The 14,887-nt window shown below is 35.5% G+C and overlaps 1 protein-coding gene across 6 annotated transcripts in view; it reads right to left on the reverse strand.

The window, feature by feature from the left end:
* NUMB (NUMB endocytic adaptor protein) overlaps positions 1–14,887 on the reverse strand; it is a 175,554-nt gene that overhangs the window by 60,774 nt on the left and 99,893 nt on the right. For all 6 annotated transcript variants that reach the window (XM_063091888.1, XM_063091891.1, XM_063091890.1 and 3 more), the window contains one exon: positions 6,235–6,376. In XM_063091888.1, coding sequence (XP_062947958.1) covers positions 6,235–6,360 — 126 coding nt within the window. In that variant the 5' untranslated portion in view covers positions 6,361–6,376. The remainder of the gene's footprint in view (positions 1–6,234; positions 6,377–14,887) is intronic.

Genomic DNA, 14,887 nt, shown 5'->3' on the forward strand with positions numbered 1-14,887 from the left:
GTATTATCTTTCAATTCTATCTTTCCACGAACTTTCTGAAGTACCCTCGTATTTAGCAACTTTTAATTTGGCATAACACTTTGCACCAAAATCTTCTGAAATCACAGATTATTAAATGTTACATGTTAGGTAGTCACTGGATCAGAAACTAGTCTCTTAAAAATACTGAAATAGTAAGAACTCTACTTTCTGTGCCATGGCTCTATGATTACACACAAAATAAGAAAGGCCTGTTATTGGGAGCTAGCTAATTAGCTCAATTGGTTAGAGTGCAGCCTTGTAACACCAAGGTCACGGGTTCAGTTTCCCATACCAGCCAGCCACCAAAATAAATAAATAAATAAATAAATAAAATTAAAAAATAAAGAGAAAAAGAAAGAGGCCTGTTATCTGTTATGACTTCTAGCACATGGCTGACCTTATCTTAGAAATGTGTGGTTCCCCAAACCATCTGGCAATCATTTAATAGAGAAAAATGTTGGTCCAGGAGGTAAACACATGTAATTCTAGCATCCGTATGCTCAGTTCTCCATCTGGTTTATCCTATTTTGTACATATTGTCACAATTCCTAGCAACAACTAAATAAGTGCCTTATATCACTAAACCAAAGGGATAAGATCTTACACCTCATTTAACAGTGAGTTAAAATAGACCAATTTATAAACATAATTAATAAGTATGAATTCTGCATCCAGCCTGTTAATCTCTGTCCCAAATTTGAAGATAATATGTCCTCCACAATCTACCCAATAGAAGGTTCATTTTAGCATGCCATATGTTCTACATAATCAGAGAATTCAGATTTTAATTATAAATCAAAAGATCAACTATGATTCTTCCAATTTATTTAACAACCAAAATTAATACTAGCATTTTAAAGTATAATGTTAGTAGGCAATTACATGTAGATTCTTAGTACATTACTTTAATTGATGAAGCATAATGTTTAAATCAGCACTTCTCAAAATTTTTGGTCTCAGGACTCCATTAAATTGAGCACCCGAAAGAATTTCAGTTTTTATCAGTTATAGCTACCGATAAGTACTATATTAGAAATTAAAACTAAGAACTTAAAAATATATTTAATTCATTTAAAAATAGTTATAATAAACTCCATTGCATGTTAACATAACTAATATATTTTTAATGAAAATAACTACATCTTCCAAAACAAAACAAATTTAGTCAAAATGACATTTTTCCCACTCTTCTCCACTTCTTCTCTCACATCCAGCTCAATCGATAAAAACTAGATTCTCATACATATTTGCATCTACATTCAATCTATTGCAATGTGTTGTTTTGTTTGAAGTATATCAAGAAAGTCTGGCCTAAAACAGACATATGATTGGAAAAGAGAATACCTCAGGACCCCCTGAAAAGGTTTTGGGAATCACACTTTGAGAACCACTAAATTAAGTTTTGTATAAGTTATATTTCATTTGTAACATTAAAATTCCTCCTCCATTAAAAAAATGATCTCTGTCATAGCAGGTAGAACTGGAAGACAAGCTTTGAAACCTACTTTAATTATTACTCTAATACTACATTATATTTACATACGTGCCAGTATATTTAAACATATACAGCAGAGATTAAACTAATTGTAGTTTCACTTGACTAATGTCTAGTAACTGTTTGCATTTCTAAGCTTTCTCCTGTTCTTTAGCGTAGCTATTCCACTGTCCACAAAATACAATTCTACAACTTCCCTACAACTTCTCTACCCACTCTTTTACAGATGTCTTCACTTCCTGTTTCCTTGAGAAAACATGTCTTCAGAATAGAACTCTATCAATTTCAAGCCACCAACACCACAAACTTAGATGCATTTGTACTCCATGTTCCACCTCTGCTCCTATCAAAATAGCAGCAGCATTCTTCCTTCAATCTAAAACTAACCCATTCTACCTGCTCCTCTGTAAAAGCATTTAATGATGCTCTAATTGTTCCCATCTCAAAAGCAAGACTCAACACAAAACCAAACCACCAGTTGAGTAAACTGTTTAAATTATACAAGGGCATTTCAAAAAGGTCATGGAAAAATAGAATTAAAAGATAATGCAAATCATTTCTCATATCTAACAGAACTTTAAAAAAATCAGACATTTTTCAACCTCACATTCCCTTTGCAACTCTGCCTTTCTGCTCTCCTTTGAAAACAAACTTGTTTTATTTTTAAAACTTTTTAACGTTTTATTGAGGTATAATTGACACACAATAAACTGTACATATTTAAAGTCAACAATTTGCTGAGTTTTTGAAGTATGTTTATACCTAAGAAACCATCACCAAAATCAACATAAACATAGCCGCCACCACCAAAAGTTTCCTCTAGTCCTTTGTAATCCCTCCCTCCTGTCCTTTGTAATACCTCCCCATCCTCACACAACCTTTTTAGGCAAACTTCTTGAATTAGTAATATCTAGATTTGTCTCCTTCCTTATTTTGCAACCATTCACTTCTCGATCTGGACTCCATTCTTATGATTCCACTGAGTGCTGTCACTGTCATCAAAGTCACCAAGACTTTCAAGTTTTCAATCTAATGAGGTTTCATTTCTCACTTGATCTCTTCATAGCATTTGACCACTTTCTCCTTTGTGGGAACTCCAGGTTTCCCTTCTACCTCTCATTTTTATTCTCTTTTGAAGATACCTATTTCACTGCCTGTTCCTTCTGTGTTAGTATTCCTCAAGGGTTTATCCGAGACTCTCTTCTCTTTTCACTTTCCTTACACAATCTCACCTACCCATGACTTTAATGATAATTTATGTATAGTCAATCCTCATCATTTGAGGATGTGGCATTTGCAAACTTGCTTACTCACTAAAATTTATTTGTAACCCCAAAATCAAAACTCACAGTGTTTACATGGTCAGTGAGGACCTGCATGTACATGTCCCAATGTACACCTCAAAGGGAATTAACTCATCTTCTGTGCTCCCAAACCTGTTCTTCTTCAGTGAGAACCCCTACCACTCTACTAGTTGCTTCCACAGAAAACCTTTTATATCACACTCACTACTAGTTCAAAATTCAGTTGTCTCTAAAACAAGGCAGGATAAGGCGTCATTTGCTCAACTATATCTGACTGAGGAAATGCATCCATTTCTAGACTATGAGAAGAAAAAATCAGGTTCTGAATCTCCTATCCTACCTGGGGTCAACTGTATGTAAGAGTGTGGGTTGGGATGAAAGGCAGGTAAGGACATAACATTGCAGAGGATGAACATCTTGTAGAAAGGATTTCAAAAGGCCATTTAGAAAGGACCATACCAAAAACACTCTAAATAAGTTGCCCTATCTACATAGTTAAGGCACATCCCATCTAGCTATTTCTTTCTTTTTTTTTTTTTGACAACTGGCCAGTACAGGGATTAAACCCTAGACCTTGGTGTTATTAGCCCTGCGCTCTAACCACCTGAGCTATTAGACCAGCCTGTATCTAGCTGTTTCTTATGACAAATGAGAACTGCACTTCAAAAAGTTCGTGGAAACAGAACTAAACAATGATATGAATCTTTCCACGAACTTTTTTGAAGTACTTCTTCTACACTGCAAAGTAAAAGAGCCCCAATCCTTCATATCTGTTCTGTAGTTCAGTTACATGTTTCTTCTTACACATAATCATTTTTTTTTTTCTGTAAACAGAATCATACTATATATACTGAAGTCATCTTTCTGTATGAGGACATGCAAAGAATAATTGTTTAGTGTTTCCTATGTCAATGATCATCATCTCTGTCTGGTCAACAAGAAACTGGGTATTTTTAATATCACCCTTTTTCATTCCTTAGATCCAATCCATCTGCAATTTCTGTTGCCTTTACTTCTTAATTATCTATTAATTTACTTCATTTTTTACATCTCCACAGTCACCACCTTAGTCCAACCTACCATTATCTCTCATCTGGATTACTGTGATAACCCATCACTAGGTTCCTTGCATCTGCTATGAGCTATCTCCAAACCACAGTGCAGCCAGAATCACTTTTTCAAAATGCTTTTCTGATATCACATTTCTCCTTTAAAAAACCATTTACAGGGTTTCAGTTTGGGAAGATGAAAGAGTTCTGGAGATACATGGAGATGATGATTGCACACCAATGTGAATGTACTTATTACCACTGCATTGTACACTTAAAAATGGTTAAAATGGTAACTTTTAAGTTTTGTGTATTTTACTAAAATAAATAAATAAATAACAACAACAATAAAAAATCCATCATTTAATGGCTTCCCATTACTCTTAAAAGTCCAAAATCCTTAGCATAGCCTACCAAGCCCTGCCCTACTTTTCTCCAGGATTTATCTCATACAGCTTTCAACACTACAGCTTTCCTTTATCATTCTTTCCTCCCACCACCCAGCAGTGGCTATGCATACACACTTTCCATAATTTCAAATGCTCTGATCCTCCTTTTCATCTAATTCATTCCTACTAAATCTTCAGATATTAGTCAAACTGTACTTTTTCAGAGAAGCCTTACTCTGATCCTCTAGTCTAGGTCAAGTTTTTTTTGTTGTTGTTGTTACATGCTCTTACAGAACCAGATTTACTTTTTTAAAAGCACTTATCACAGTTTGTAATCATATATTATTAATACAAATATCTAATTAAATTCTGTCTCCCAAACAAAGAGACTGTAAACTCCACAAAAGCAAGAACTGTCTTTTTTGCTTACCATCTTAGCACATAGTAGGTGTACAAAAATACTTACCAAATACATGAATATAGATCTACCTTATTCTTTTTTAAATAGGTGCAAAGAATTCTACATAATAGATGTCATATTTCTTTAACCAATTCCAGAAAAATGGGCATTTAAGGTGTTTCCAGATTTTTGATATTATGAATAATGCTAGGAGGACCACTTATGCCAGTATACCTATAAAGGTACGTTAATGCAATTCTTAACTGTAAAATTCTTGTTCAAGGGAAAAGTGTATTTAAAATTTTAACTGATATTTCCAAATTGCCCCCCTAAGAGATTGCAATTTATACTCCAAGCAAACAATAGTGTGTAAGAGTACTCATTTCTACATATTAATACTCAACCTCTATAATCAAAGTGGACCAATTATTTGGGAGTGGGGAGAGGTAGTAGAGAAGAATGTTAGTTTTTATGTAAGAGAGGTGGATTTTTTCATATTTTAATGTCATTATATATTTAAAATTGAAATATTTAAGTTTATTATTCCTATAAAAAGTTTCAGCAGCAGATGAGTTAAGTAAACAAAGCCAAGTGATCAGGAAAGCCTTGTATTTATTTAACCTGTGTATTCTACAAATCACATTTCTTGTCATATAGAAGACTTTTTTCCTTTCTGAAGCTTTAGCCCATTTTCCAATCAATGGTACTTAAACAGTAAAAAAAAGGGAGAAAATCAATAATATTTTCATTTACAAGAATATACAGAAAATTTCACAGGGTGGCAGGGGGAGAAAAATATATACAAAAAACAAAGAAAAAATTTTAACATTTATATCAAACTAAAAATCTTCCTTCAAGATATTTACATTTTGGTCTAGTTCCTTCTATTTTTTGCCCCCACACTTAATACATCTAACATTGTACTTATATAATTACATATTGCTTCTTTTCACCAAACAATATATTATGTACATTTCTTCCATGTCCTTAAATATGACCCTTCTCCAGTCTCAGGCAGTAGTAAGAAAAAGCACCTGTACAGCACCCCCATCTCTAGATCTTCACTATGTTCTTAATCTCTGAGTTTCCTTTTACTGATCTGACAAATGTAGGCATTAGTTTAAATGACCGCTATACGATTAAAAGTTATAAGACTAAAGAGAAAATTCCCTTTAACTCTTCTGACTTCAGATTTTCTAGAACATGATGGACCTGTACTTAAGAAAGCAGACTTCCAGTCCCTCTTCCCTACCACTTAGTAAGCCTATCCCACTAAAAATAATTTGATTCCTGAGAATTCAGGACCTTTAGATATTTCAGGATTAGTGTTCTTATTAGAAGTGATCTTATTTGTACTGATTCCCACTTATATATCAGAAATTCTTATTTAAATACAAAAAGAGAAATTGCTAATTATAGTCTATTTTCCTTCTCATTTAATTCTATCACTAGAGCATAATATGAAGGGACTAGTTTTTGGACAGTTCTCTTTTAATTGTCCTAATTACAGGATTTCATATACAATAGACTGTCAGTTCTTTCACACATAAAGACATATAGAAACATCGGCTCTTACCTTAACTGGGAAGCTACATTTTCCAGTACGAACCCCTTCTTCATCTGTCTGCCACTGATGTGGACGACTGGCCTCTGGAACATAAACATCTTTCTTTCTCCTAAAACTTTGCCGTAGTTTGTTCATTTTAAATTTTTACTACCTGCAGACAGAGTAAAAGAAATATGAAAAAGTTATTACCCTCTCACATATTTAAACTTTGGATTACCATACTAATAAAAAATTAGTGTCGGCAGTGCAAGAGATGGGTTGAACCTGGCATAGAGTCCTTCCATTCAGGACAGCCACCCCTTCAATTGAGAACCTATGTGCATGCTATGCTGGGTGCATTGTCTCTGTCTGGGAGCAAAGACCAAGTCACATCCCTCCTGGTGCAGCTGCAACTCATCAAGGAATGTTTTTAAAAAGCAGGAATTCACCATCGGGAAAAAAAAAGACCAACGAGCTGCTGCAAGAAGCACCCCGAGCTCTCCCAACCCAGAGCAGTGGAGGGCCTTGGGCCTTGGACATGCTCCGCCCCCCCACACCTGCAGCCAGCCCAGGAGCAACCACCAAGCTACCGCAAGAAGTGCCCCAGGCCTCCTGAGCCACGGTGGTGGGGGGCCTCGGCCACGCCCCACTGACACCTGCAGCTAGCCCAGTGATGACCACCAAGCTGCAGCAAGAAGGGCCCCACGTTCCTGAGCTGGGATGGAGGGGGGCAAAGGCTTTTGCCACACCCCCCAGACATCTGCATCCAGCCCCACAATGACCAAGCCACCGCTGGAAGCCCCTTGGTCTCCCCTGTGGGAATGAGGGGGGTGCCACAGGCCTCAATCCCATCCCTCCTCTTTCCTCCTTCTTCCATCCCATTTAATTCCCCTCTCCTCTCTCCCCCTCGCTCCCAACTGCTCCGCAACAACATCCTAGAATGTAAAAAATAATATTAATAAAAGTACATTTTCATTAAAAAACAAAACAAAACAAACAAAAAAACCCCACTAATGTCCCAAATTAAAGGTTTTGGCTCAAGGGAAAGTGAGCAATTAGTACACTTCCTCTTAAAACAACATTAAGTTCAAACAAACAAATCATTTTACTTTTTGAAAAAACAACTACAATACTAATCCTTGTAAAAACTACAATAGCTTCTAGTAGGATTTGAAAAAATGTTATTCTAAGAACTTTTTAAGAACTTTAATTGCAATAAACCAATGAGAAATTCTCCCTACTGATATCCTCTCAAATTCATTCTAATAGCTGAAAATGGAAATTTATATGTGTAGGCCAAGTTACAGACTGCTAACAGTTTCTGAAAACATTCTGAAAACTTTCATACTTTAAAAAAATCATTCTGAAACTCTGAAATTTTGGCTTTCTATAAGAAGACACTAAGCAAAGCAGGGTCTACAATCACCTTTTTATACATTTCACAAAGAGAAATAAAATAAAGCTTTCTTTAATCATAATTAAAGAAGAAAAGGTTCTACTAGGACTAAATTAATCTAAAGAAGAAATTTCTTTCAAGCAGTATAAAATCAGAATGTACTTTCATATCTATAATCATTAGAGTAATCTAACAAAACAATGACAAAGGTCCAAGTTCCATCAGTAACTCTGTAAATTAAAAAGTTTTAAACTATAGTCAGTTCTTTGTTTTGTTACCAGAAGAGGCACCTCTTGAATGCTATCAAATGTGCAGTAAAAAATCACAAAATTGCAGAGAAAGACCTAACTGATAACAGAACATTCAAGAAGCAATAAACAAACAATAAAATAAATGCCCCCTTACAGAGCAAAATCTCAAAATCTGAAACTGATTACTTCCAGTTTTCTGTTAAGTAACATGGCTTATTCTTTTCCTGATCAAGTTAAGCACCTCAACCAGCCTAAAAGTGATCTTAACTTGAGAAAATGAGGTGACAAAGCTACAAAAAGGAACTGTCCCCTCTGTCAGGAGTGTTAAATAGCAATGGGTTGAACATTAATTCCCACATGACACCAATGAAAGACTTGACAATCCAAGTTTACATTCTGAGGAAAATCATTTTAAAATGCATAATGCCACAGCAGAACTACTAGCTAATTTACAAATTAGCTAATTTACACAGACAAGCCAATCTTACCACACATCTTAAAAGGTAAAATTTCTAACAGAGGAGTGGCAGTGTAAGAAATCTCTGGATTTTCTAAAAATGAATTTAAGCAGATCACTCATTCCTAAACTACCTAAATGAGAGTCTACCTTAATCTAATAGACTTCTAAAAAGAATTCCATAAACTTCCTTGAAAATACAACCTGTAATACTCTTTCATATCGTATTTTTAAAATACACATGAATACAAATAGAAGAAAATAAAAACCACCTATATCTTTGCTCAAGTTGGCACTATGAGTATCTTGAGGCAAAACACCTATATGATTCCTTTCTTCTTAATTTCTCTCTCTTAGCATAGACAACTATCCACCTATCCACTTGGCCAAGCCAGACACCTGAATATCATCCCTGCATTCGCCCTTTCTCTAGCCTATAACTCTGATTTTTATCTCCTTAGTATCCCTTGAATCTATCCCACCCCCGACCCCACATCCCCATACCAGTCCTACTATCCTGAGTCATTTTTGTATGAATTATTGCAAAAGCTTATTACTTGGTCTATTTGCCTCCAATAGAGCTGTGTTCCAATCTGCTCTTCTTCTACTCCCAGAGTGCTTTCTAAAACACTTCCAGTGCTTTTCAAGTCTGACCACACAACTACACTGCATAAAATCCCTTCAACTGCTTTACATCACTTGTAAGTCCAAATTGCTTAGCATGGCAAACAGTCCTTTCTCATCTGGCATCTCTCACCAGTCACCATTCACATGCTAAGCTCCAGCTACACCAAAACTACTTACAGGTCTTCAAACCAGGCATGTCCTCTTTCAGAGCTTCTGTATATGTTCCACCCTTTGCCTAGAAAGAAAGCCCTGTCCCTGTTCGCCTCTGGTTAAAGTCTACTCATACTTAAAGGATCCCCAGCTCAAGAGTTTATCTCTTCAAGAAAGCTAGCATTTTTTTTTTATGGCAAGCCCCTACCTGACTTTAGTTAGGTCCTTCCTCTTCATATGATCCCATTAACAATCTCTGTTTACTTCTATTATTGTACTCATCAAACGTTATAGCAATTTTCTATTTCCTTAGTAGACTGTATCTTATTTGCTTAAATAGTATTCCTGCATCATAACAGTGGCTGTCATGCATGGCATATTAGAAATTAGAAGAAATGAAAGATAAAATAGACCCACATCATAGTAGAGGATATTTACTAGGTAGGATAAGTCTAGACATACAAGACCAGAGAATCATCAGTGTTGGAAGAGACTGCAGATGTTATAGTAGTCCAAACTCCCACTGATGAAGGAACCTCTTTGACAACTTCCCTTAAAGGAGGACACCCAACCTCTGAGTAGTCTAGTACAAGTTTATCTGCGCTCTGAGCAGCTGTTTATCGTTGTATCATTCTGTTGCCCAATAAGAGAATAGATAGAAAATGTCAACCAATTTGGGGTCTAAATATCTTGCCACTTTCAGTATTCAGATGGTTTGCTATCAGCATTTTTGCAAAAAATATTACAACTCATTGATTCTCCAACTATGCTTCAATTAGCCCTAAGACTTCCATGGAAAAGTCACAGGGGCCACTGGTTGTTTGAAAGGAGAGAGGAGGAGGTTGGAAGACTGGCTACAACTCTCAAGAGGGGCTTCACATCCTTGTCACAAATTCAAACAAACTCTGCTTTATCTGATTTGCATGTTGGGGTTCCATATAAAAGTTTAAGGAAAGGGTTTCATAGCTCCAACATTTCTGAAAATTAGTGATAAAATCATAATAGTTTTAAAACATATCTGGCAAAGTGAAAATATATAACTATAATATCTTGTTTGCTACTTCTTAATGAATAACTACCACTGGTCTATAAAATAATCTAGCTATTAAGATAATTAACACATCAAGAGAGAAATCAAACATTCTGTTTTCAAGTAATCAATATATATAATAATTTTGCTTACAAAGAAAAAAACAAATAGATGACAAGAAAAAAATAGAAAACATGTTAATTCAAAGTAACATTTACTACTGGTCGTCAACAAAGTTGAACTTTACTCCCCAGTAAAGAAAATCATACTTCTTAGGAAAGTCCTGGTTGAACACAGGTAAAGAATATATTTTTGTAAGTATAAAAACTGAGAACAAACTTATTCTGCCCTACAAACTAAATTAAATAATAATAAAAAAGAAATATTCTACTAGAATTTTCAAAGGTCACTGATACAACTTAATTGACAAATTCAGAAAATCTTTTTACCATTCTAATTCTCCTTAACTGCTCTGCAAAATTTGACAGCATGACTCCAGATCTCCTTTGTACACTTCTTTCCTCCCTGGACATCCCCCGCCCCTGCCACCTAATACTCTACTCCTCTGGGTTATCTTCTTCACTTCTGTTTCTTTTGATTCTTTTGAGAACCTCCTCTACTCTCTCCCACCCACTGAGGGTATTACCCAAATATCAGTCATCAATCTGTGTTCTCTTATATACAGGATCACTCTTGAAGAAATAATCAACACCAACTGTCACCCCAAGTATAATGATTTCCTACTTGTATTTTTAGGTCTTGCTCTATTACTCTAATTTCTCTGTTTGGGTGCACTGATGTTGCCTCAAACACATTAACTTAAACTTAAACCATCACCTCATATCTCCCATCCCTGAAATCCTCCTCCTCTCCATCCCAATTTGTTTCGTTCCATAAAAATTGTTTGAGAACTTACTAGGTGGTGGGCCATATTGTTAATGCTAGTGGATACAGAAATTAACAAGACAACTTCCTTGCCTTTAGATGGCTCTCTTCCCTCATAAAAGGTTAATTTCTATATAATACGGTGAATGCAGTAATAGCACTATATGCAATGTGCTCTGAAAGCACAGTATAGGTTCAGTATACATTTACTATAGGAGATATTGCCTGATTAAGTTTTAAAGGAAGAACAAAAATTAGCCACACACAGCGGGCGATAGGAGAGAAAAGACCTTTCTGGTAGAGGCCATAGCATCAACAGAAAGATAGACTGGGGTTGGCTGGTTAGCTCAGTTGGTTAGAGCAGGGTGCTGATAACACCAAGGTCCAGGGTTCGATTCCTGTACCGGCCAGCTGCAAAGAAGGAAAAAAAAAAAAAAAAAAAAGGTGGAGTTTAGAATCCCAGGAAAAGAAAATAATCAACATAAAGCTCTGAGGAGGCAGCTTGTGTAGAGTGTTTGAGGGACAAAAAGGAGGTTAGTGTGTCCAAAACGAAGATGAGAGTAGTAGAGATGAGAACAGAGAAGTTATAGAAGACAAGGTCATAAACAGCTTTGTAGGCCAAAGACTTTGACTTTTCCTCTCAGACAGACATTGATACTCCCATCAAATAGCACCAATTGATGGACTGGGTATGGAAGGATTATGGAGCAGTATCAGAGATGAACCTTAGGGTTTACTGTTACCACTTTAAAGTTTTCAACTTATCTCCTAATACTTCCCCACATAATCCTATGAAAATCAGGTAGAAGTGCTCCTGAATCTTGTTTCTACAGCACCTTTAGAGATGTACTATTCACTGACATCTATTGAAATCATATTTAAACTATTTAAATGGGAAAAGGGTGGATTAGATTCCACTATATATGCTGGAATTAAAGATATTTGTCTTACTTTTATACTTTTGAATTTGAAGGGCTTGGTTATAGGGCTTCCAGGTTGGGTTCAAGGTGTAGAGGGTCCTGAATGCCAAAACTCATAAATTAGACATTAGGACCTACAACAGCTTTTGAACACAAGTATGGATGAAATTTTGACACACATCTTTGTTGTTTCACTTTCACCTTACTCACAACTGTTTCAAGTAGAAAGTCTTATCTGCAATATTAATGAAAAGATCAGCTGAATTGTTTTATTTTTCATGGTAATTAACCTTATGTTTGACAAGATAAATAAATTTATTGAACATTGCCAAGAATATGTGTGTATGGAGGCTTACACATGCACACACCCATACACACACCCACACACCATACACAGTAATTGGCTGTACCCAGGAAAGAACAAAATAAGAACAAGAAGAAATAATAAATATTAAGCATCCACAGTGTGAACAGTAGTATAGTAGGAGTTTCATGTGGAAGTTTATAGATTATAACTGTCCCTGATCAAAAGAAGCCCACATCAAAGGGGGCAAACTAATTGCAGGATCAGTTCCTAAGTGTTCCCTATGAAACATCACACACAAAGAATGGCAAAACGAAACTCCAAATAAAACGAAACTCCAAATAAAACAAAGCTTTCTAAATGAATTCTCTAGGTAAAAAAAAACTCAACTGGTAAACAAAGTATTATCTGACTCATTATACTCACCAACTAAGGAGATCAGAATTCCTATAAGAATATTCCACGGCAATTCAGTCACGTAAGGCGTACCTTACATGCCTCTAAACAAAGAATTCTCTAATAGAGAATAAAACCAATAATTGTCTCATATGGCAAGCTACAAGCTAGAAATGAACTTATCTGTTGGAAAAACTTAACAAAACTAAAAAAGACCAAAAATTAATGGCACAAAAAGTATAATTTCTAACAATGGCAGAATTTCAATGTGGCCTATGTAGTCAGTCTTATAGTTCCAAAACTGGGTTATTTTAATATATATATACATATATACAAAGCTTTAATAAGAGCTATTGGTTAGTAACTCTATAATAATACAAGATTATTTTTCTATGGTGGTGATTTACATTGGAATGGATTACTCAGGGAGACTGTAAAAGTGTCATTTTTTTAAAAACTATGATTTAAGGATTCTGGGAGCTATATTTTATATACCCCAAACATGATACTAGTCTAACAAAATAATTTCTAATTTGTAAATGTTTGTGAAAAATCATCCACCTGAGAATGAAAACCAAGCCACACACTGGGAGAATTTATATGCTATGTATATAAACAAAATGTTAGTGTAAATATTTAAAGAATTTCTAAAAATCAATAAGCAAATCAAATGTCAGTTTAAAATAAGATAAGAATAGAAAATGGGAGAGTGACATCACCAAGATGGCAGAACAGATGATCCTGGTATGACTATCCCCACAACAGATCAACTTAAAACTATTAAAACACAAAAACTGCCATCCTGTAATTACTGGAACATGGAGGAAGAGGCAGAGAGACCTGCTGCGTCTGTGAAGGCATGGAAAGCCAAAGCAAGCAGAAGTAGGGACCATCCAATCAGACCCAGACCCAGCTGCTCTCTGGGCCAGCATGGCAGATGGCATGGAGCAGTTACCCGGAGATGGCAAAGCCACAGCAGCACACTTTGCATGAAGCTACTTGGAATCTGCAAGGGAGAAGGGTGCTGTGAATGCTGGCAAAAACAAAAACAAAAAACAAAAAAAAACCACTTCGAAGTGCCACATCCCATTTCTAGGTCACGAGGGAATACTTTCAAACACACTCCAAGGGCCAGCATTACTCTCATACCAAAACCAGAAAAATACACAACAATTAAAGGAAACTACAGACCAATATCCCTAATGAACACAGATGCAAAAATCCTCAACAAAATACTAGTGAACCAAATCCAACAACATATTAAAAAGACCATTCACCATGATCAAGTGGGATTCAACCCAGGGATGCAAGGATGATTCAACACACACAAATTAATAAATGTGGTACGTCACATCAACAGAATAAAGGAAAAAAAGCAAATGATCATTTCAATAGATACCGAAAAAGCACTTTATAAAATCCAACACCCCTTCATGATAAAAACACTCAACAAATTAGGTATAGAAGGAATGTACCTCAACACAACAAAGGCCATACATGAGAAACCCACAGCTAATATCTTACTAAAAGGACAAAAACAGAAGGTTTTTTTTCTCTAAGATCTGGAACAAGACAAGGATGCCCACTTTCTCCACTCATTCAACACAGTACTGGATGTTCTAGCCAGTGCAATAAGGCGAGAGAAAGCAATAAAGGAAACCCAAATCAGAAAGGAGGAAGTCAATCTATCCCTATTTGCAGATGACATAGAAAACCCTAAAGATGCCATCAAAAAATTACTAGAACTAATAAATAAATTCAGTATAGAGGCAGGACACAACACAAAAACAAGAGCATTCCTATATATCAATAATGAAATATCTGAAGACAAAATCAAGAAAGTAATCCCATTCACAACAGCTACCAAAAAAATGAAATACCTAGGAATAAATTTAACCAAGGAGGTAAAATGCGTCTACAACAAAAGCCATAAAAAATTGGTGTAAGAAATTGGAGAAGACATAAATAAATGAAAAGATACTCCCTGTTCATGGGTTGGAAAAATTAATGTCATCAAAATGTCCATATTACCCAAAGCAACCTACAGATTCAAAACAATCCCTATCAAAATACCAATGACATTCTTCACAGAAATAGAAAAAAAGATCTTAAAATTTTTATGGAACCACAAAGATCCCATATAGTCAAAGCAATCATTAAACAAAAAGGACAAAATTAGAGACATCACACTATCTGACTTCAAAATATACTATAAAGCTACAGTAACCAAAACAGCACGGTTCTGGCATAAAAACAGACAAATCAGC

The sequence above is a fragment of the Cynocephalus volans genome, chromosome 3 (assembly GCF_027409185.1).
Source record: "Cynocephalus volans isolate mCynVol1 chromosome 3, mCynVol1.pri, whole genome shotgun sequence".
Classification (NCBI taxonomy): domain Eukaryota; kingdom Metazoa; phylum Chordata; class Mammalia; order Dermoptera; family Cynocephalidae; genus Cynocephalus; species Cynocephalus volans.